The sequence below is a fragment of the Oreochromis niloticus genome, linkage group LG22 (genome assembly GCF_001858045.2).
Source record: "Oreochromis niloticus isolate F11D_XX linkage group LG22, O_niloticus_UMD_NMBU, whole genome shotgun sequence".
Taxonomy (NCBI): domain Eukaryota; kingdom Metazoa; phylum Chordata; class Actinopteri; order Cichliformes; family Cichlidae; genus Oreochromis; species Oreochromis niloticus.
The window spans coordinates 10,236,425-10,259,101 of NC_031985.2; the positions used below are offsets into that span (position 1 = coordinate 10,236,425).

Here is a 22,677-nt window from a genome sequence, read left to right on the forward strand (position 1 = left end):
TGAGTTTTCTCCACTCTCTAGTATTTACGTATCACTGCTGCAGCTCTGGTTGCAGGCTTTCTCAGGTACTGAATGCTGGCTATTGTTTTTAATTTACAACTGGAAATGGAGTACTATTCTGAATGATACAGTTTACAGTTATATAAAAGGTCACTGTCTTACCTGGTAAATGTTTTTATTGATCTTTAATTAAGGAATATGACACTAAATGATTTATTTTCACCACAATTTTGCAACAATAAATACAATAAAAAGCAAATATTCACATGTAAACATCGAGAACTGTTTTCAGCATTATTTTGAACAATTCACCCGTCAACAACAACACAACGTTATATAAATAAACAACAGTATGGGTTTGTACTTTTCCAGCTGCTTCATATCTCATATAAAAAGTTTTTGGTTTAGTTGTGAACTTAAAACAATTATATGCTTCTGTAGCCTGTAAACAGCATAATATACAAAATATATAATAACAAATGTATAAACTGCTTTAGGAAGGAGTCCAGTATTAAACTTTTATTTTGAAATGGCACCAAAAGAAAAAGAAAAAGACAGACACAAAGATAGTTTCTTTGTGTTACTGCAGAGTCTTTACCTCACTGTATAAAGTACATTTGAACAACAGTTTTTGTGATTTGGTGCTGTCTAAATAAAAATGCCAAATAAACAATCAATCTAGTCAGTGAGTGTAGAGTGAGTTATCAGTTAAGCTAACCCCATGGAGTACCCAGAGATAACCCAGACAGATATGTGGAGAACATGCAAACTGTACACAAAGACCCCAGATTTGAACCCAGGACCTTGCTGTGAGGCAACAGGGCTAACACGTGAATTATACTTCTGCATCAGATCTAGGCTGTAACTTATGCCATAAATCAAACTTTCACTTAAAATTCTTGAAAAAAAAAGTTAAAAATAAAAAACAAAACATTTTACAAGTATTCTCAGCCTTTGCTCAATCATTTGTTAAAGCATCTTTGGCAGCAATTACAGCCTCAGTTCTTTTTGAGAATGATTTTACAATCTTGGCACACCTATGTTTCTGCACATGACAGACAGGCTGTCATGTCTGTCTGTGTGTGTGTGACCTTCCTGTGAAACTGGATATTTTATGGCACATTCATCACTGAGCTGAAATGGAAGATTACTTCATTTTATCCCCAAAAAACAGGAAGTAAATTACCACAAGTTAAAAAAAATAGGTTTGGGTGGGTTCCTGTGAGGAAGTTTTTTTTTTGTCTGTATGTTGTGAAACTTCTCTTTTAGAACTGCTAATACACAGCAGCCACACACACACACACAGCAAAATGCCTGAAGCTGAGGTAGTATACTCCGATGTGAAGTTTGCAAGAAGAAAAAAGGGAGCCAGTGGTGAGACTTATCTAGTCATCTTACTACATGTGAAAAGATTCCTAAAAAAATCTCTGATAAGCTGTTTATATTACATTTGTGAAATGTGAATACAGTGATTTATTTTACAGCCGCTCATTTTATCGGCAGCCACTGTCAGTGTTAACTGTGCAACAATCCGGTTTCATCTTTCATTGCAGAGGCCGTTACCCCATCGACTGACTCGACTTACTCTGAAATCAAGATCTCAAAGACTCAGCCATCCACAGCACAGCTGTCTGGTAGGCAAACAGCAGTAATTAAAAAAAAAAAAGCAGAACATTTCTTCCAAAATAGTAGCTTTATGTAAATTTTAAAAAGAAGGACAAAATGTGTGCAACAAATAAACACGCTCAACTTTTACAGTAGTACTGGTACACAATTTATATTTTTTTACACCTTAATTTAAGACAAAAAGTTGACAATGATGAATATGAGATATAAGTTATAGACATTACAGCAGCATCAGAGGCTGTCAGTATAAAAAAGTAGCTGAAATAAAATTATTAAAGAACAAAAAAAAATTTGTTGTGGATTTGTCACCACACTTTATATTAAAAATAATGTAAATTTAATTTCAGAACATCAGACCCACTAATTTTTGAAGTGTCTCATTTACAAATTGGGGAAAACTGTAAATGAGACACGTTTCTTTTTTTTGTTTTTACTGGTAAAATTATAAAGAGAAGTAAAGGTTAATTAAAAAATGAGGAAGTGGTTTTGTAGGAGTGGTTCATTTAAATAAACAAGTTTCTGTGTGTGTGTGCACGTGTGTTAATGTCGATGCACTTTCTTTACATTTTTTAAAAACCACTGATCTGCCTTATTGCAGAAGAGGAACTACGGTGCTGAGTTTGAGGTTGTCTCGAGGAGCAGTTCTCTGCTGAAAGATCATTTGCATAAAATTGGTCAATTTTAGTCCCCAGAAGACCGACTCTGACCAGACACTCTGCTCATTTACCTAAACTAAACTTGTAGCTCCATGATACCCGTTTTTCTTTGTCCTTCAGTTCCTCTTCACTGTCTACTTAATTTTTTTAGTTAAGTTGTTAACATTGTTTATTATTTCTCCAGTGCTTATCTCCATATTTGTAGTCCACAAAAATCAGTTGGTGGATGCACAGTTTCATCCAGGAGATTAGGGCTTTGACCTGTGTCATATCATTTTTGTTTGAACTGGTTTACTAGTATATTTTTGACTTGTAATTTTTGTCTTCATCCACTGTTTGGTTAGATCTTTTTTGGTGATAAAACTTTGAGTTATCCTTTTTTGTCAGTACCATCATCTCCAAATTATACATCATCTTGCTATTATATTTGTGTGTCACAAATTGCCTCCTGCACTTGTCTCCAGCTACTCCACCTGCCTGCACTCTCTTCTTCACCTCTCTGATGCACTGTCTGTTGCTTTGGAAGGTTAATCCCAGGTGTTTAAACTCATCGACCATCACTGGCTCTGTTTTTTACAACTTCGTCCTGTCCAGTTTTATTAAAGACAGGAATGTGCAATGAATACAGGGTGCAGTCAAATATGTTATTATCTGCCTTGCAGATTAAAAAAATGCACAAACAGACTTTTATAAAAACAAAATAAAATGGGAAAAAGAGAATAGCATAAGTCACTTGTTTGCCTTTGAGGTTGGTGTGTTTTAAATCTGTGATTGTGTGCTTGAAGAATGAGCCAGTGAATCGTGTTCTTTGTACAAAAACAGCGAGAACATTAACATCTAAAATCTAGCTCAATAAAATTCTGAACCACATTTACACCACATCTCACATCTCGAACGTGTTTCCTTTTCTCACTATTCAGAGGGTCCTCAACCAGCTGTGGTGAGCAAAGGGTCAAAGGTCACCTCAGAGAGAGTGGTCCTGGTGGTTCTCAGTGTTCTCCTGGCAGCTGCTCTCGTTGCTCTGTGTTTTACCAGTGAGTTAATATTAGAATTTAATAAGACTTAACATCAGTTATTTTCAGTAATGCTAAGAAGAATAATGCTTCTGATGAATGTTTTTCTCAAAATACTGTCTTTTACTTTTTTAACAGATGTAAAAAATGTTTTCAGCGTAAACAAAAAAGTTACTGATTAATTTGTTTATTTGCTTTTGATATTTTTTTTTTTTATCAGCATTTGATAAAAGTAGAACTAACCAAGAGCTTGAAAATCTGAAACTTAAAAAAACGAAGTGTGAAAGTAATCTCACAGGTAAGCATATACACCTGGTATTCTGTGATATTTGGTCAGACATTCCTGATGAATGACTGATGAAAGTTGATTTTTTAAATTCTTTATTCTAACAGAGACTCTCTCTAAGATAAAATCATGCAGCACGGTGCAGCCGACCTGTCCAGTACCTACAGTAACAGGCAAGTTATGGATTTTGTCTCTGAGACACAAACTTCAAGCTAAGTTCACACAAACATGAACAGTGATTTCTTCCACCTGACTGAAGTTGTTGCTGTAATCTCTTCAAAGATGATCCATGTTATAAATGTGAAGAAGGCTGGGAGCAACATGGAGAAAAGTGCTATTACTTCTCCGTTAATAAATCATCCTGGAACGAGAGCAGAGATGAGTGTAGAGCTAAAGAAGGAGACCTGGTTAAGATAGACAGCAGAGGGGAGCAGGTATGAAACACTGCAGCAGGTTCATGTTCTCACATGTTATATCACATCTTTATGTTTCACCTTCTCATCACAGAAAACTCTAACAAAGTCATTTTCATCATATTTTCCTGATCAGAGTTTCCTGGAGAGAAGACTGAGAGCTGTAATGACTAAACCTGAGGACAAGTTCTGGATCGGACTGACAGACTCAGCAGTAGAGAAGACATGGGTGTGGGTGGACGGATCACCACTGAATGAAAGGTTTGATTGTTGAGAAAATATATTTTTTTCATTTCCAGAATTATTATCAGTTTTTACTAAACTAATTATTTTTGTTCTTTATCTCTTAGTTTGAAGTTTTGGAGTGGCAACGAGCCAGACAATTGGAAAGGGCGCAATGGTGAACATCCTGAAGGAGAGGACTGTGCAAGGATGGGAGAACAAGGTGGAGCTGATGATCTGAAGTGTTGGTTTGATGCATTTTGCTCAGATCCTTACAAAAGTATTTGTGAGAAAGCAGGAGTAACTGGAAAGCCTAAGATTACATGTGACTGAAATTCACTTCTAAAACACCAGAGTGCAGTGATGCAATTTTTTAAAATAATGTCACAAACAGAAACAAAATGAACACAGTAAAATAAACGTGAGTAATATTTTGTATCTGATACTTTCAGTTTTGAAGTGATTTACACGAACAAGAAATGTGGGAGCACCTGTGAAATTCATTAAACTTTTAATAATAAATTATCCTGTTTTGTAAACTTGAAGCCATCTAGAAAGTTAAAAAGTATTTTGGAAACTGAATCAATGAGAATTATTTATTATCACTTTTACAGGAAAAAGAAAGGAACAAAGAAAGAAAGACATGCGAATTGTTACAATGGAATAAGTAATTCACGTCAGTGTTATTAAAAATAGGAATGCCACATTTAACATCGAGTCATCCAGTACAAGAAAAGGAGGCTGTGGTTCTCAGAGTTTTCAGTGTGAGAAGCTGTTTGTAACTGTTGTAAATCATACACATTTCTTTACTCTCACATCTGTGGCTCCTGAAAAACCTCTGACAGTGTGGCACTCCTGTCTGTGCTCTCCTGCATTGTTATTTATCTTCTCTGCGTGTCTTTTATTTCAAATGTGTGTCTGAATTACAAGAAATTAAACGAGCAACAGAACATTTGCTGTTGTTGTAAAATCCTGTCGACTTCATGTGTTAACCCGCTTTTTTTGCAGCGACAAATTATAAATCATTAGATATCATTACATATTATTATTACATATTAATCAATTGTTAAAGAAGGATCTTAATTTTAAGATTTCAAGTGTAATTTTAATTTTAAGTAGAGTGCGATCCTAAGTTGCACCACAAGGGGGCACTTCCAGGTCTGGCACAAAGTTCTGCCCATAGTTTCCCAGACAATCAGACCTGTAGATACTGTACTTTTATACAGATGACTGGGAGATCATGCACATTAAAATAATGCATTTTAAGATTTAATAATGAATAAAGATAAATGAATAAAATATGGTTTAGTAAATTCATTTCCAAATCACTTTAGTTTATTATACATTTATTATTCTTTTTTGAAATTACTTTGTCTTTTATTGATTTATTCATTAATAAATTAATTATTACTAATAAATTATTTGATAATTCAAATAGTGGCAAAAAACCCAATGTCTAATCTGCTAAACACATCTGTACACATCTCGACCACAGAGCAGAGGGGACAAAAAATGTCTCATTATTTATTTATTTTAAGTTCCAGCTGATCATCGTATCACTTTTTTCCGATGCTGTTCTACGATCTTTTTGTTTTATTATATTGTAATTAACAAAATCTTTGTTTATTCAAGTTATTAATCAGCATTTGCACACACGAGAGACAAAGAAACATTAAAACAAGGTCTCAAAAATAAAGCTGTAAATAAAAAATCTGTAAACTTGTACAGTATTCACATTTCTTTAGTGTTTTTGATCAACATTTTAATATAAGTTGGGGAATTTCTGTTACAGCACCAAATCTATTAGAAAATACAACTTATTAAGTCATTAATAAATGAAATAGAGCATTTTTACGTAATTTGGAAGAGTGTGCTATTTTTCTTTTATTAAGTTCCTGTAACAAGAATCTTACTGAACTGCTAATAAAGCAGAGATTAATGTAGAGCTAAATGTTGAGCCGAACATGAACCAACATGGGGGTTCATGTTCTTATGCATTAAATCACATTGTTATGTTTCATCATCTCAGCACAGAAAAGTCCAACAAGGAGCTCGGGAAGAAAAAGACTGGAGTTTAAAAAATGTCCTAAATTTAACTTAAATTTCCTAAACTAAGCCCGATTCCACCACGACCTGTGTGACTGAGAATCTACACAGACATGTCTCCTGAGGTCATTTCCTCAACTGTTTCTGTTCAGACATTTCTGGAGAGAAAACTGAGAAACATCATGAATGAAGATGACAAGTTCTGGATCAGACTGACAGACTCAGCAGTAGAGGGCAGATATTTGTGGGTGGATGGTTCACCACTGTGTAAAAGGCTTGATTGTTGAGAAAACTTTAGGTTGTGCCACATTTGTGAAACAACTATTTTAACAACACTCTAAAATTTCACCTCATCTCATGGGCAGTTCCTCATTTTGTTCTGCTTTAAAACATTTTATTTTTATGTTCCTTTTAACTGCCTGCAAATGTGATGCAACTCATAAAACTGTTGTTACATTGTATGCAAGAGATCAGTACAATTTACCACAGGGACAGACATTTCAACAATAGATAAAGAAACCTTGCTTCAGATGTAATAAAAGCCGTTATTCTGACAGGAGGAGCCAGACTTAGTCAACAGGAAGTTGCTTTTTTTAAGCTGTAAAACAGAAATTAGAAGGAGTAAGGAAGCAATTAGAGTGAGCATCAAAGCTTAGCTACATCTGTTTTCTGTTAAATGTGTAAAGAATTGAATCTACGATAAATAACAAAGGAAACAGAATTTCAACTCTTTGTTGTGTTTTGTGATTCAGAGACTGTTGGATTAAGTCTGAAGTCAGGATCTTGAAGTTTCAGCATGATGAGTTGTCCGCAGAGCTTCATAGAAGGTAAGAACATTAATGTGGTGGTAAAACAACAGGAAGGTGACGGAGCTTCAGTCAAATCTGAGTGATCATCATCAGACTTTGAATTAAAGTTATGATGTTTGTGCTGGAATAGAACAACATTATATGTATACGACTTAAAAATATGTAGAGCCCACATTCATTATTTAATCAATATTTTCAAAATATTTTAATAAATCAGAAATGTAAGAGTCAAAAGTAATTGATGAAGAAAGAGTGTTTAAAAGTTCTGCAAAATGAAGCTGTGAAGAGCAAAAACAAAAACAGGAACTGACCAAAAGGATGTGTGACATGTTAACATGTTTTAACTCAAGTGTTTCCTGTGCAAAGCATCTTAATCAACCTTAATGTTCTTGTATTGACACTCAGCTACAGTTCAGTGTGCTGTAATAGTACTAAAGTATTGTAACATGAGAAACTGTTTAAAACTGTTGTAACAGATAAATACACATTTTTCTGAACTCTCACATTGTGTCTCCTCTAAATGTTCATCAGGTGAAGCTCCTGACTCTCAGCATGCAAAATCAAAGAGAGGGTCAAAGGTCACCACAGAGAGAGTGGCACTGGTGGTTCTCTGTATCCTGCTGGCAGCTGCTCTCATCGTTATTTGTTGTCTCTGTGAGTTTGTGTGGTTTCCTTCATCTTACTTAACTTAAAGAAAATCAATGATCTGATTTTCTGTAGATCAAATGAATAAAACATTTACAGTGAAGGTGTAAAACACTGCGGATTGCCCACATTAGCTCTGTTTTAATCATGTTGCAACAAATTAAAGATGCGTGCAACTTTCCAGTGTTTCTCTTGTTTTCTGAAAAATCTGTCTGTTTGTTTCTCTCATTTTCAAATCAGCAGTTGAAAACATGAGAACTAAAGAAACACTGAAAACACAAAGCTACAAAAATCCTTTCAGTGTAAACAAACCTCACTGACTGACTGGTTTGTTTGTTCTTTTTTAATCAGCGTCTGACAAAATTAGAACGAACAAAGAGCTCGAAAACCTGAAACATCACAAAATGAAGTGTGAAAGTAATCTGACAGGTAAGCATATACAGCTGATTGTTTCTAACCTTCAGTCTAAATCAAACTCATGACACACAGCTGAGTCGGTCTTTTTTATTCCATGTAAATGATTATTTGTTTTTTAATTCAAGCTTTAGATAAAAACACATGATGAATGACTGATGACTGTTTTATTCTTTATTCTAACAGAGTCTCTCGCTAAGATAAAATCATGCAGCACGGTGCAGCCGACCTGTCCAGGACCTAAAGTAATAAGTAAGTTATGGATTTTGTCTCTGAGACACAAACTTCAAGCTAAATTCACACAAACATGAACAGTGATTCTTCCACCTGACTGAAGTCGTTGCTGTAATCTCTTCAAAGATGGTCCTTGTTATATATGTGAAGAAGGCTGGGAGCTACATGGAGGAAAGTGCTATTACTTCTCCAACAATAAATCATCCTGGAACGAGAGCAGAGATCAATGTAGAGCTAAAGGAGGAGACCTGGTTAAGATAGAGAGCAGAGAGGAGCAGGTATGAAACACTGCTGCAGGTTCATGTTCTCATATGTTTTATCACATCTTTATGTTTCACCTTCTCAGCACAGAAAAGTCTAACAAGGTGATTTTCATCATATTTTCCTGATCAGACTTTCCTGGAGAGAAGACTGAGAGATGTAATGACTGAAGTTCAGGACAAGTTCTGGATCGGACTGACAGACTCAGCAGTAGAGGGCAGATGGGTGTGGGTGGACGGATCACCACTGAATGAAAGGTTTGATTGTTGTGAAAACATTTTTTTGTCATTTCCAGAATCAACATTACAGTTTTTACTTCTTTTTGTTTTTCATCACTTAGTTTGGAGTTTTGGAGCAAAGGTGAGCCAGACAATTGGAAAAGTGAACATCCTGATGGAGAGGACTGTGTGAGGATGGGGGAAAAAGGCGGAGCTAAAGATCTGAAGTGTTGGTTTGATGCAGTTTGCTCAAAGCCTCACAGAAGTATTTGTGAGAAAGCAGGATATAGAGGACAGTATATATGTTCCTTAAATTGACATATGAAACACCAGAACGAAGTTGTTCAAACAGAAATAAAGTGAACATAGAAAACATGATGTTTATTTTACTGTCTGATATTTTTTCTATTGATGTGATTAATATGTAGAAGAAATGTGGGACCTGTGAAATGTATTAAACTGTTCTCAATAATAAATCTAATTGTAACATCATACATCTACAGAAGAACCTATGAATGATTTATTATCACTTTTACAGGAAAAGGAAAGGAACGGAGAAAGAAAGACATTTTAAGTGTTAAAATGGAGTAAGCAATTAATGTCAGTGCGATAAAATTGATTAAAAAGAAAAAATGACCACTATGTCACATTTTAACACTAAGTCATCCAGTGCACAAAAGAAGCCTGTGGTTCTCAGAGTTTGCAGTGTGAGAAGCTGTTTGTAAATGTTGATCAACATTTCCCAACTCTCACATCTGTTTCTCCTGTAGATGTTCATCAGGTGAAGCTCCTGACTCTTAAAATGCAAAATGAAAAAGAGGGTCAAAGATCACCTCTGACATTGTAAAACTGTTGGTCTCTGTGTTCTCCTGACAGCTGCTCACATTGGTATTTATCTTCTCTGAGCTTTTGCTTTTATTCAAATGTGTGTCTGAATTTGGGACTTGTATTGGTTTGTTTTGCTCTTTAAGGTGTTGCTGCTAACACAGTAGCTGCCAGCTTAGCTCACGTCACGACATCTACACTTCAAAATAATTTTTGCACCTCATAAACTCAGTAATTTATGCTTCCAAAGACATGTGGTTGTTTAAAAGGCTGTTTTGGGATAATCTTCCATAGTTGGGATAGACATATCTGTCATAATCAGTGTTGGTCAAGTTACTTGAAAATCGTATTCAGTTCCTAATTACTGATTACTTCTCCAAGAAAGTAATCCCTTTACTTTACTGATTACTTATTTTCAAAAGTAATTAGTTAATTTATTATTTAGGTACTCTTTAAAAACATGATACACAACCTGAATACTTAATAAAGCAATAGACCTTTCTACCCAATACTATTCTTTAGCTTTAACTTTATGCATCAAGCAGAAATTAAATCATATGCAACATTCTCTGACTGGAAGAAATTTGTTTAACATTTAAACCTATTTTTTGCATATTCCAGCATATTAAATAAAATCGGTTTTTGTGTTTACACTCACTCTTTCAAATAGATGCAAGTAAAACACAGCAAAAAATAAATAAAATCAAAGATTCAGTGGCACTGAGTCCTGTAAATGGACTGGTTCTTATATAGCGCTTTTCTACTCTTCTGAGCACTCAAAGCGCATTGCACAAATTGTGCATTCACCTATTCGCACCAGCACATTTTCTTAGTGCTTTCGAATTTGGGGTTAGTATCTTGCCCAAGGATATTTGGCACACAGACTAGGGGAAGCCAGAGAATCGAACCACCAACCTTCCGATCAGTAGATGACCTGTTTCAGTTCATCTCATCATTGACCTTTTTTATTTTTTAAGACCAGATATAATCTGCTGGCAGCCCTCTCACTAGGGGTGTCACCCCTAGTGCCATTTGTGCTTTTGTAACTTGGTTTAGGGCACTGTTAACGCGTTACTGTAATCTGATTACTTTTTTCAAGTAACGCGTAATGTAAGGGATTACTATTGCAAAAACGGTAATTAGATTACCGTTACTTTCACGTAGGAATGCTGCGTTACTGCGTTCCTAAAACCTTGATTTTTTGCGAGAATGTCTCATGACAGTGACGTAAGCGAGTGCGACGTTCATGACAACAGCTGTCTGCAGATCAACAATGGATAATATATGGAGTGCGGGAGAGAGTATGAGCGTGCAGCGTTTAAAGCGTGGAAGTACTGACCTTATTTTGAGTTTGATTCCATAAAAAGTGACAAAAACATTAGTGTCCGCTGTTCACTGCGTGGGAAGAAAACCAAGCAAGCACCGAGTGCGCTACGACGTAATGTGAAATTCACAGAGAAATTCGCGGATTCTTCCACTGACCGCTGCGGCACACCTGCACCAGGGTAAACCTCCGCCTAACCCACTCCTGCTTTACAGGTGAAAATAGAGCAGCAGGACCGCTAGTCTTTGATTTTATTTAGTTTCTGCTGTGTTTTACTTGCATCTATTTGAAAGAGTGAGTGTAAACACAAAAAAATATTTTATTTTATGTGCTGGAATGTGCAGAAAATAGGTTTAAATGTTAAACAAATTTCTTCCAGTCAGAGAATGTTGCATATAATTAAGTTTTTGCTTGATGCATAAAGTTTTAAAAAGAGACATTTCCATTTGATTACATTTTGTATGATGAATTATGCAGAAAAAGTAGAATTGGGCTGAAAGATCTATCGCTTTATTACCTAAGGTTGCAAATCGTGTTTTTAAAAAGTAACTAAGTAATTAATTACTTTTGAAAATAAGTAATCAGTAAAGTAACGGGATTACTTTTTTCAAGTAACTTGACCAACACTTGTCATGAGCAGTTTTTTGTGGATGAGGCTGGTTTTCACCTCACTAAGACAAGGAGATGTGGCAGGAACATTATTGGACACCGTGCCATAATCAATGTCCCAGGACAACGTGGTGGTAACATAACTATGTGTGCAGCTATAAGTCAAAATGGTGTTGTTCCCCATCATGCAACCCTGGGCCCATATAACACTGCACACATTATTACATTCCTGGACATCTTACATGACATGCTCACTAATGTTCAGAGACCAGAGCAGACCAGATACGTCATCATATGGGACAATGTTAGTTTCCATAAGACTGCTTTGGTCTGCAACTGGTTTACAGATCACCCACTCTTCACTGTACTCAACCTCCCCCCATACTCTCCATTCTTGAATCCTTGAGTTCTTCTCTGCCTGGCGCTGGAAGGTCTATGACCGTCGTTCCCATCAACGCATATCCCTTTTACAGGCAATGGAGGAGGCATGTGGGGATACTGACCAGGCATCATGTCAGGCCATTCCAGAAGAAATTTTCTCTGGTGCCTTGGACTAGAGGACATTGTATTTTGTGGCCGGACCCAGAGAGACGACACGATGTAGACTGATTTTTTTGTTTTCCTCAGTGAATTTACTATTTTGTTTTGACTTGGAAATAAACACTTGTGTTTGTTTTGATGTTTGTGAATAAACACCAGTAACTGAAGTTTGGATTCCTCTATGTTTACGGACCTAAGACAAAAGTAGTGCTTTTTTTTTTTTTTTTTTTTACAGTTTTTGCCCGAACACTATAAACCCATGCTTAGACTAAAGTAACACGACTTGAAGCTTTTGTTACCATACCTCAAACACATGCACCCATACCTTAAACAAAAGCGCTGCTTTGCACTCTAGTTGCAATTGTGCAACACACTTACTCCTTTATGCAACACACATGGTCCTGCATACTACACTCTATTTCATACAGAAGACACTTCGTTCAAAAATGAAATTTCAGGGTGCCATTTGGAAAACACATGTATCCAAAATACAAAACACATCGGGTAATTGCAACCACTCAAATACACACCTGAAGGCACTTACTTGCAAAACTGAACACCAATTAGCCAACTACAAAAAGCCCTCAGTTTAGCCATTTCAAGAACTTTGCAAGCATGGATGGAGGGAGAGCAAGAGGAAGAGGAGGAGGAGGAGGAGGAGGAGGTCGAAGAGGCCATGCACGGACCCATATTTCTGATGATATAAGAGCAACTTTGGTGGACCATGTCATCAACCATGGCCACATGGTTCATCAACCACATTTACAATACAGTATTGGTGAAATCCAGTAGCAGCTGAATATGTACCATATCAGTACCACATGGATCCATCCTGAGAGCTACACAGGTACCTGTGTGATGGGGTGAGGGTTCTGTATGTGTAGCACTGTAGTACAGTAATATGTTCTCTCTTTTTTTTTTACAGAGAATCTTGGCCATGGCCTCATGAATTCATTTTCATTGATGAAGCTGGATTCGACCTGTGCAAAACAAGACGACGGGGTCGTAATGTAATTGGCCAAAGGGCAATTGTGCACGTCCCAGGGCAGCGCGGGGGAAATATCACATTGTGTGCCGCCATAAGCCTTCGAGGGCTTCTGCATCATCATGCAAAACTAGGTCCATACAATAGCCAACATATACTCACATTTCTAGATGCTCTCCATAATATAGTTGTACAGAACAGGCCAGATCAGCCCAGGTTTGTGGTGATATGGGATAATGTCAGTTTCCATTGGGCTGCTCTGGTCCAGGCCTGGTTCTCCAACCACAATCAACTTGAAGTGGTATACTTGCCCCCTTACTCACCATTTTTAAACCCTATAGAGGAATTTTTTTCGGCTTGGAGATGGCGTGTATATGACCGCCAACCACATGCCCACATGTCTCTTCTGCAGGCAATGGAACAGGCCTGCGGCGACATTCAGGTGACAGCAATCCATGGATGGTTTCGACATGCAAGGGGATAATTTCCCCGGTGCCTAGCGGGAGAAGACATTGCTTGCGATGTCGATGAGGTCCTGTGGCCAGACCCCAACAGACGGCGGGATCCATGTGCCCACGTATGCACAATTGTCATGATTTTTTGTGTTTACAGTATAGTGTTTTTTTCTATTACTGTATTATGGTTTGTTTTTTTTGTTTTTTGTTTTGCTTTATCTGACTTCATAGTACTGCAATGTACAATGCTGCAATGTACAATACTGAGTAGGCCTATTTGCTTTTTTGGTCGTTTGAAAATGTGTCTCCTGCAAATATGCCTTCTGAATAACAATGAAAATCAAAGACTGCAGTGTTTTATATAAAGTAGACTAGTGTGTTCCCCCTGATCTGAAAGTGTTTGCATATGATGCAAGTATGTGTCATTTTGTCAACAGAGTTACATTTTGACAAAGGAATGTTAGGTTTTGATAGCAGAGTTTAGGTTTTGAGAGTAGAGTTTCAATTTGGCACAGATGTGAATGGTATATTTCCCAGTGTTGTGTCATATTTACTTGTGTTTAGAATTTTGGCACAATGAGCGAAGTTTTGCAAAATGTGTTCAAGCAACGGGCAAAAACTGTAACAAAAAAGAACTGCAGCAAAAGCAATATAGATAGATATCTAGATAGCCAGCTAGCTAGCTAGATACTAGACAGCATATATTTGTATATATTCAATTCAGTTCAATTCAATTTTATTTATATAGCGCCAAATCACAACAAAAGTCGCCTCAAGGCGCTTTATATTGTACAGTAGATAGCACAATAATAAATACAGAGAAAAACCCAACAATCATATGACCCCCTATGAGCAAGCACTTTGGCGACAGTGGGAAGGAAAAACTTCCTTTTAACAGGAAGAAACCTCCGGCAGAACCAGGCTCAGGGAGGGGCGGGGCCATCTGCTGCGACCGGTTGGGGTGAAAGAAGGAAAACAGGATGAAAGACATGCTGTGGAAGAGAGACAGAGGTTAATTACAGATATGATTCAATGCAGAGAGGTCTATTAGCACATAGTGAGTGAGAAAGGTGACTGGAAGGGAAAAACTCAATGCATCATGGGAATCCCCGGCAGCCTACGTCTATTGCAGCATAACTAAGGGAGGATTCAGGGTCACCTGGTCCAGCCCTAACTATATGCTTTAGCAAAAAGGAAAGTTTGAAGCCTAATCTTGAAAGAAGAGATAGTGTCTGTCTCCCGAATCCAAACTGGAAGCTGGTTCCACAGAAGAGGGGCCTGAAAACTGAAGGCTCTGCCTCCCATTCTACTTTTAAATACTCTAGGAACAACAAGTAAGCCTGCAGTGCAAGAGCGAAGTGCTCTAATAGGGTGATATGGTACTACAAGGTCATTAAGATAAGATGGGGCCTGATTATTTAAGACCTTGTATGTGAGGAGCAGGATTTTGAATTCAATTCTGGATTTAACAGGAAGCCAATGAAGGGAAGCCAAAACAGGAGAAATATGCTCTCTTTCTAGTCCCTGTCAGTACCCTTGCTGCAGCATTTTGGATCAGCTGAAGGCTTTTCAGCGAGTTTTTAGGACATCCTGATAATAAAGAATTACAGTAGTCCAGCCTGGAAGTAATAAATGCATGAACTAGTTTTTCAGCATCACTCTGAGACAGGATATTTCTAATTTTAGAGATGTTGCGCAAATGGAAGAAAGCAGTCTTACATATTTGTTTAATATGTGCGTTGAAGGACATGTCCTGGTCAAAAATGACTCCAAGGTTTCTCACAGTGTTACTGGAGCCCAAGGTAATGCCATCCAGAGTAAGAATCTGGTTAGATACCATATTTCTAAGATTTTCAGGGCCGAGTACAATAACCTCAGTTTTATCTGAATTAAGAAGCAGAAAGTTAGCGGCCATCCAGGTCTTTATGTCTTTAAGACATTCCTGCAGTTTAACTAATTGGTGTGTGTTACCTGGCTTCATGGATAGATAGAGCTGCGTGTCATCTGCATAGCAGTGAAAATTTATGCTATGTCTTCTAATGATGCTGCCTAAGGGAAGCATGTATAATGTAAACAGAATTGGTCCTAGCACTGAACCCTGTGGAACACCATAATTGACCTTAGTGTGTGAAGAGGACTCTCCATTTACATGTACAAATTGGAGTCTATTAGATAGATATGATACAAACCACTGCAGTGCAGTACCTGTAATACCTACAGCATGTTCTAATCGCTCTAATAGGATATTATGGTCAACTGTATCGAACGCTACACTGAGGTCTAGCAGGACAAGCACAGAGATGAGTCCACTGTCAGAGGCCATAAGAAGATCATTTGTAACCTTCACTAAAGCTGTTTCTGTGCTGTGATGAGCTCTGAAACCTGACTGAAACGCTTCAAATAAGCCATTCCTCTGCAGATGATCTGTTAGCTGTTTGACAACTACTCTTTCAAGGATTTTTGATATGAAAGGAAGGTTGGAGATTGGCCTATAATTAGCTAAGACAGCTGGGTCTAGAGATGGCTTTTTAAGTAAAGGTTTAACTACAGCCACCTTGAAGGCCTGTGGTACATAGCCGATTATTAGAGATAGGTTGATCATATTTAAGATTGAAGCATTAATTAATGGTAGGACTTCTTTGAGCAGTTTTGTAGGAATGGGGTCTAAAAGACACGTTGATGGTTTGGAGGAATTAATTATTGAAGTTAACTCAGAAAGATCAATTGGAGAAAAAGAGTCTAACTTAACACCGATGGTACTAAAAGTAGCTGTAGATAATATTACATCTGTGGGATGATTATTGGTAATTTTTTCTCTAATGATAAAAATTTTATTTGTGAAGAAGTTCATGAAGTCATTACTAGTTAACATTAAAGGGATTGTTGGCTCAGTAGAGCTCTGACTTTTTGTCAGCCTGGCTACAGTGCTGAAGAGAAACCTGGGGTTGTTCTTATTTTCTTCAATCAGTGACGAATAGTAAGATGTTCTGGCTTTGCGGAGGGCTTTCTTATAAAGCAGCAAACTATTTCTCCAGGCTAAATGATGATCCTCTAAATTTGTGACACGCCACTTCCTCTCCAGCTTACGAGTTATCTGCTTTAGGGTACGTGTTTGAGAATTATACCACGGAGTCAGGGACTTTGGATTTGAGGCCTTAGTTTTCACAGGAGCTACAGTATCCAGAGTTGTACGTAGTGAGGAGGTAAAATTATTAACAAGATAATCGACCTCTGTTGGAGTAGCGTTCAGATAGCTGCTCTGCTCTATGTTGGTACAGGGCATTGAAGATGATAACAGTGGGTGGATTATATTCTTAAACTTAGTTACAGCACTTTCAGAAAGACATCTACTTTGATAAAGTCTACTCTCCACTGCTGTGTAATCAATTATTGTAAATGTAAATGTTATCAGGAAATGATCAGACAGCAGAGGGTTTTCAGGAAACACTGTTAAATGTTCAGTTTCTATGCCATATGTTAAAACAAGATCTAGAGTGTGATTAAAGTGGTGGGTGGGTTCTTTTACATTTTGAGAGAAGCCAATTGAGTCTAATAACAGATTAAATGCAATGTTGAAGCTGTCATTTTTAGCATCTACATGGATGTTAAAATCACCCACAATAATTATTTTATCTGAGCTGAGCACTAAATCAGATAAAAAGTCTGAGAAATCAGAGAGAAACTCTGTGTAAGGCCCAGGTGGACGATAGATGATAACAAGTAAGACTGGTTTCTGAGTTTTACAGCTGGGGTGGACGAGGCTAAGCACCAGGCTTTCAAATGAATTAAAAGTCTGTCTTGGTCTTTCGTTAATTAATAGGCTGGTGTGAAAAATTGCTGCCACACCGCCCCCTCGGCCTGTGCTTCGAGATTTCTGGTAGTTAGAATGACTCGGGGGTGTTGATTCATTTAAACTAACATACTCATCCTGCTGCAACCAGGTTTCTGTAAGGCAGAGTAAATCGATTTGTTGATCAATTATTAAGTCATGTACTAACAGAGACTTGGAGGAGAGAGACCTAATATTTAATAATCCACATTTCACTGTTTTACTCTTTGGTTCAGATGTGGATACTGTATTGTTCTTTCTTTGTGATTTTTTATGTTTAAGTTGTTTATTGCTGGGTTTTGGTTTGTTTTTTGTCTTTTTGGGAGCTGACACAGTCTCAATGGAGATGGGTTTTTGGGGGGGTAGCAGGAGGAGAGAAGCTGCAGAGAGGCGTGTAAGACTGCAACTCTGCTTCCTGGTCCCAACTCTGGATAGTCATATTTTGGGGGGTTTAATAAATTGGTCCATATTTCTAGAAATGAGAGCTGCTCCATCCAAAGTGGGATGGATGCCGTCTCTCCTAACAAGACCAGGTTTCCTCCAGAAGGTTTGCCAATTATCTATGAAGCCCACATCGTTTCTGGGACACCACTCAGACAGCCAGCAATTTAAGGAGAACATGCGGCTAAACATGTCACTCCTGGTCTGATTGGGGAGGGGACCAGAGAAAACTACAGAGTCCGACATTGTTTTGGCAAAGTTACACACCGATTCAATATTGATTTTAGTGACCTCCGATTGGCGTAACCGGGTGTCATTACTGCCGACGTGAATTATGATCTTACTGTATTTACGTATATATACAAATTATATATTTTTACAGCTTAATCAGATAATTTATTCTGCCTCAGCATCACGCTTCTGTGCTGGATCAGGCCACAGGACTTCATCCACATTACATGCTATGGTCTCCCTTGCAGTGCAACGAGGAAAGAATCCTTAAGCACACCAAATCCAGCCCTGGCAAGATTCCAGTCCAATCTCCATGCTGAGAAAAACTCCTCAGTAGGGTTCAAAAGGAAGAGTATGGTGGAAGAAACGCATTGATTAAATGCTGCTCATTGTGAAACCAATTGCATATTCCTGGACCTTGGTGAAAGCTCACATTGTCCCAAATGATATGGGATGCTCTGCCTATTCGCAATCTCACTACTCAAGCAAAGCATCCTGTAGACCATCCATGAATGTTGCTAGAAGTTTGTTGTTGTATGGCTCAACAATAACATGACTGTGGAGAACCCTATAGCTGCTGATGGCAGCATTACAGTTTTTTCTGAATGCTTAAACAATAACTGTGATTCTTATAGCACAATTTCTAAAACTATTAATACTTATAGCAAAACCACTCACTGAGTTTGCAAAACTAAAAGCACAAACACTGCTTTGCACTCAGTTTGCCATTTTGTAACACACACTTTGCAGAACTGTAAACACAACTCACTGCTTACACTCAATTACCAAATTTCCAACACACTCCTAGCAAAATTATACACATGTATGGCTATCATTAACACTATTTTGCCAACTGTCTGGCACACTTTCACATGTGAAAACTTTTTTAGATAATTAGTTCACTTTGCAATCAGCCTAAGCACTATAATACAGGTAAGCTGTGTGTGTGGAGTACAATGGAGGGAGCAGGAAGAGTGAGAAGTAGAGGAGGGCGAGGAAGAGGACGTGGAGGTGAAGAAGTAGAATGAAGAGGACGACAAGGACAAGGAGGAGCAAGAGGAGGCGAGGAGGGGGTAGAGGAGGACGAGGAGGGGGGAGAGGAGGACGAGGAGGGGGAAGATGAAGGGTAAGAAGAGTAAGAAATAGAATTGCTTATGACATCAGAGCTACAATAGTGGACCATGTAATCAACCATGGAATGACCCTGAGGGAAGCTGGCCAACGGGTTCAGCCTAACTCGAGCCGCTACACTGTAGCAAGCATCATAAGGACATTTTGAAATGAGAATCGGTTAGTACAGTCACTTTGCACTAACATTTGTAGCACTGCCATATGCTAATGAGAAACAAAACAATACCATAGATGTAAAAATACTGAAATTGTTACTTTACAGAATTGCTAGATGACCAGATGCTGGGGGCAGAGGAAGAATGTTCACTGCAGACCAAGAAACCCATACAGTCAATATGGTGATTGCAAATAATCCTATACTTGGAAATAAACACTTGTGTTTGTTTTGATGTGTGTGAATAAACACCAGTACTTGAAGTTTGGATCCCTCTATGCTTACGGATCTATGACAAAAGTATGAGCTCAAACTGACATAGCCTACCTTGTGCACAGAGAAAGCAAAAGCCAGATGTGTTTTGTATTCATACCATCAGTGTGTAGTTGGTGCATTGTGTGCTTAGTAGATGATGGCTTGTGTGTACTGTTTGATACGAAAACACCATTTTTACGAAGGTGTGAAGAGTTAATCTAGCTGTGTTCGCTTTTGCAAGAGAACTACAATGTTTTGATAATTGGGTGACAGGTTTTCTTATTTGTGTGTAGAGTTTTGCAAAAATAGCCAATAGTTACAAAAAATGTGCTTAAGCAATCAGAAAAAACTGTAATAGTTACATTTCCACCACGCTGGCCAGGCAGTTCAATAATGGTACGTTGACCTATGACATTATGACCTTTTTTCCCCTGTTTTGCTAGATTCAAAATGTATGTTGTCTTCTATAATCCAATGCTGGATTTCATGCAGTCAAATTGGATTATTCTGACGGACCATATCCACAATAAGTGTCTCCTGGTGTTGTGAGCACATGCGTGTTCTTCCACCTTCATATGGCCGTCTTTCAATTCTAAACAAAATACCATTTAGTTATAAGTATACTCGTATGCATAGCACATGTATACATCATACTATTTCATTTACAAAACTAAAATTAGTTTGTTGTGTACAGAGAATCTTTGAGCTTGACTCAATGGTTAGGCCTCATGAATACATCTTCGCGGATGAAGCTGTGTTCAATCTCGCAAAAAGCAGAAGAAGAGGTTGCAACACGTGTTTTCAATCTTGAGTGGTAGTGTGTTAATGATGAAAACAGTGTGTTAGTTGTGTTTCACTTCTGTAGCCGGTGTGCACCACCAAGTGCACCACACTGCTAAATGTGTTTTGTTTTTGAGAATGTGTTTGGAGTTTTGGTAAATGGGTGATTCAGATTGGCAAATGGTGTCCTAACCATTGGTGTTTAAGATTTTGGCAGCTGTGGGATTGATTTGATGAAAGAGTTTTCATAGTTGACAGTTTAGTTTTTACAATGGGATTTAGTGTTTAAGCAATTCAGAAAAACTGTAATGTGTAAATGTGGATAAAATATCATCTGCATGTAAAAACAAATACCTTCAGGTCAGTGTTTTATCAATCAACACATGATATGATTTAATTCTTTCCTAATTACCAAAGGAGGAAAGGTCTTATAGTAACGTAAAAAAGTTCTGTTTACACACAAATATCTTTACAACTTTTGACTTCTAAAGTTAAAAAACAAAGCCATTAAAAAAAAGAAGAAAGAAAATGAAGATTTATGATCTATAATGTGTAGGAATCAGTGTGCTTATTTTCTTTTCAGCTTCCCCTTGTGTGCTACTTTTCAGATGTGGTGTGTAATTCTTTTTTTTAATCTGTTGGAATTCATAAAATCTTTGTTGTCTCTCATTTCTTAGTCAGTATTTGAATGTATGAGAACAAAAAGTGTCAATAAAATCTGAAACTTAAGCGTTCATGGCCAGTATACCGGTTTTGGTCACACTTTGATTGTTTTTAACTGTCAGTCTTATTCAAACTGGTGACACACTGTGGTCACAAATTTTGAAGCAATCCTGATAGAGATCCAACTTTTTATATCCAATTAAAATCAAGGCACTCAAAAAGATGCTCTGGAAAAGAGCAGAATTCTTGGAACAGAGTTTAATACACTGAAACATATGGACAGCAGGACAAATACATCCAGACATTTAGCAAGAGAATTACATAGCAGAAATCAAGCAAAGCAAAACCCTTGGGCGTACAGCCTTAGGCACAGACAGCAGAGTAACACAGAGACGGACAGAAAGTAGCAGGAGGAAAAAAGTGCTGGGGTATCATCTGGTCCCCCTAATATATAGGGACCAGTATCCCCGCCCCCTGCTGCTGGGTAACTTTCCCACCTGTCCTCCAGCCAAACACAGCTGCAAGATCAGGTAGCGGCCAAGGTCCTGGCCAGAGGTCAGTCAGGACTCCAGCTACCCCTTGGCTTTGGCCTATCACAACAGGTCATGACACTGTCAGACATTGCACATTAATCCTAATTATTAAATCTTACAAAGCAAGTGGCACAATCTTATAACTACATAGGTTACATGCTTAACATATAAAACACTTCAGTGTAGGTTAGTGAGTGTGTGTGTGTGATTATCTTGTATGATATTTTATCGTGATGTGTTCAGGATCTCTGTTACAATGTTACTGTTTTGGTTGTGCATCATGAAAGACATTGAGTGTGTATTGGGGGAGGTTAGTTACCAGAGTTGGAGAGTGAGGTATTCAGGAGATCTCTCCCCTTACATTAACAGCCCTGTTACTGTACCACCTTAACAAAGATGTGCTTAAGACTAAGTGAAAGTTAAAATATATATATTCAGTGCAGATAGATATATAGTGTATATAGTTATATAGTTAAACATGACACACAAAAGTCCACCACACTGGAATGATTTCCTGTGTCATTCAGTGGTGCTTTTTGATAATCTCAGTCTCTCACTGAGCGCGCTCCTGTGGCGGGCCAGCATGTCATGGAGTGGGTGGGAGTTATTATCCAGATTTGTCTTTTTCTTGGACAACATCCACCTCTCCCTAAGGGAGTCATTTCCTCAACTGTTTCAGTTCAGACATTTCTGGAGAGAAGATTGAGAAACATCATGAATGAAGATGACAAGTTGTGGATCAGACTGACAGACTCAGCAGTAGAGGGCAGATATTTGTGGGTGGATGGTTCAGGATTGTGCAAAAGGCTTGATTGTTGAGAAAACCTTAGGTTGCGCCACATTTGTGAAACAACTATTTTAACAGCACCCTAAAATTTCACCTCATCTCATGGGCAGTTCCTCATTTTGTTCTGCTTAAATACTTTTTATTTTTATGTTCCTTTTAACTGCCTGCAAATGTGATGCAACTCATGAAAATGTTGTTGCATTTGTATGCAAGAGATCAGCACAATTTACCACAGGGACAGACATTTCAACAATAGATAAAGAAACCTTGCTTCAGATGTAATAAAAGCCGT

The 22,677-nt window shown here is 37.8% G+C and overlaps 2 protein-coding genes across 2 annotated transcripts; both read left to right on the forward strand.

Annotated features, from left to right (window-relative positions):
* Positions 1-1,280: 1,280 nt before the first annotated feature.
* Positions 1,281-5,189, forward strand: LOC109194377 (C-type lectin domain family 4 member E). Its single transcript, XM_005459097.4, has 8 exons — positions 1,281-1,374; positions 1,554-1,634; positions 3,203-3,316; positions 3,516-3,593; positions 3,689-3,754; positions 3,864-4,015; positions 4,131-4,255; positions 4,345-5,189. Exons 1-8 carry the CDS (start codon positions 1,311-1,313, stop codon positions 4,547-4,549), a joined length of 885 nt encoding a protein of 294 aa, XP_005459154.2. The 5' UTR covers positions 1,281-1,310; the 3' UTR covers positions 4,550-5,189.
* Positions 5,190-6,866: 1,677 nt separating this feature from the next.
* LOC112841645 (CD209 antigen-like protein E) lies at positions 6,867-9,337 on the forward strand. The gene is made up of 7 exons (XM_019350743.2): positions 6,867-7,089; positions 7,603-7,725; positions 8,068-8,145; positions 8,317-8,382; positions 8,491-8,642; positions 8,758-8,882; positions 8,966-9,337. The coding sequence occupies exons 1-7, from the start codon at positions 7,059-7,061 to the stop codon at positions 9,159-9,161; spliced, it is 771 nt and encodes a 256-aa protein (XP_019206288.1). The 5' UTR covers positions 6,867-7,058; the 3' UTR covers positions 9,162-9,337.
* Positions 9,338-22,677: the final 13,340 nt, after the last annotated feature.

Coding starts and splice junctions, on each gene's coding strand:
- LOC109194377 (XM_005459097.4), top strand. CDS start 1,311: ATGCCTGAAGCTGAGGTAGTATACTCCGATGTGAAGTTTGCAAGAAGA. Junction 3,755..3,863: donor TCCAGTACCTACAGTAACAG/GCAAGTTATGGA, acceptor ATCTCTTCAAAG/ATGATCCATGTTATAAATGT. Junction 4,016..4,130: donor TAGACAGCAGAGGGGAGCAG/GTATGAAACACT, acceptor TTTCCTGATCAG/AGTTTCCTGGAGAGAAGACT.
- LOC112841645 (XM_019350743.2), top strand. CDS start 7,059: ATGATGAGTTGTCCGCAGAGCTTCATAGAAG. Junction 8,383..8,490: donor TCCAGGACCTAAAGTAATAA/GTAAGTTATGGA, acceptor ATCTCTTCAAAG/ATGGTCCTTGTTATATATGT. Junction 8,643..8,757: donor TAGAGAGCAGAGAGGAGCAG/GTATGAAACACT, acceptor TTTCCTGATCAG/ACTTTCCTGGAGAGAAGACT.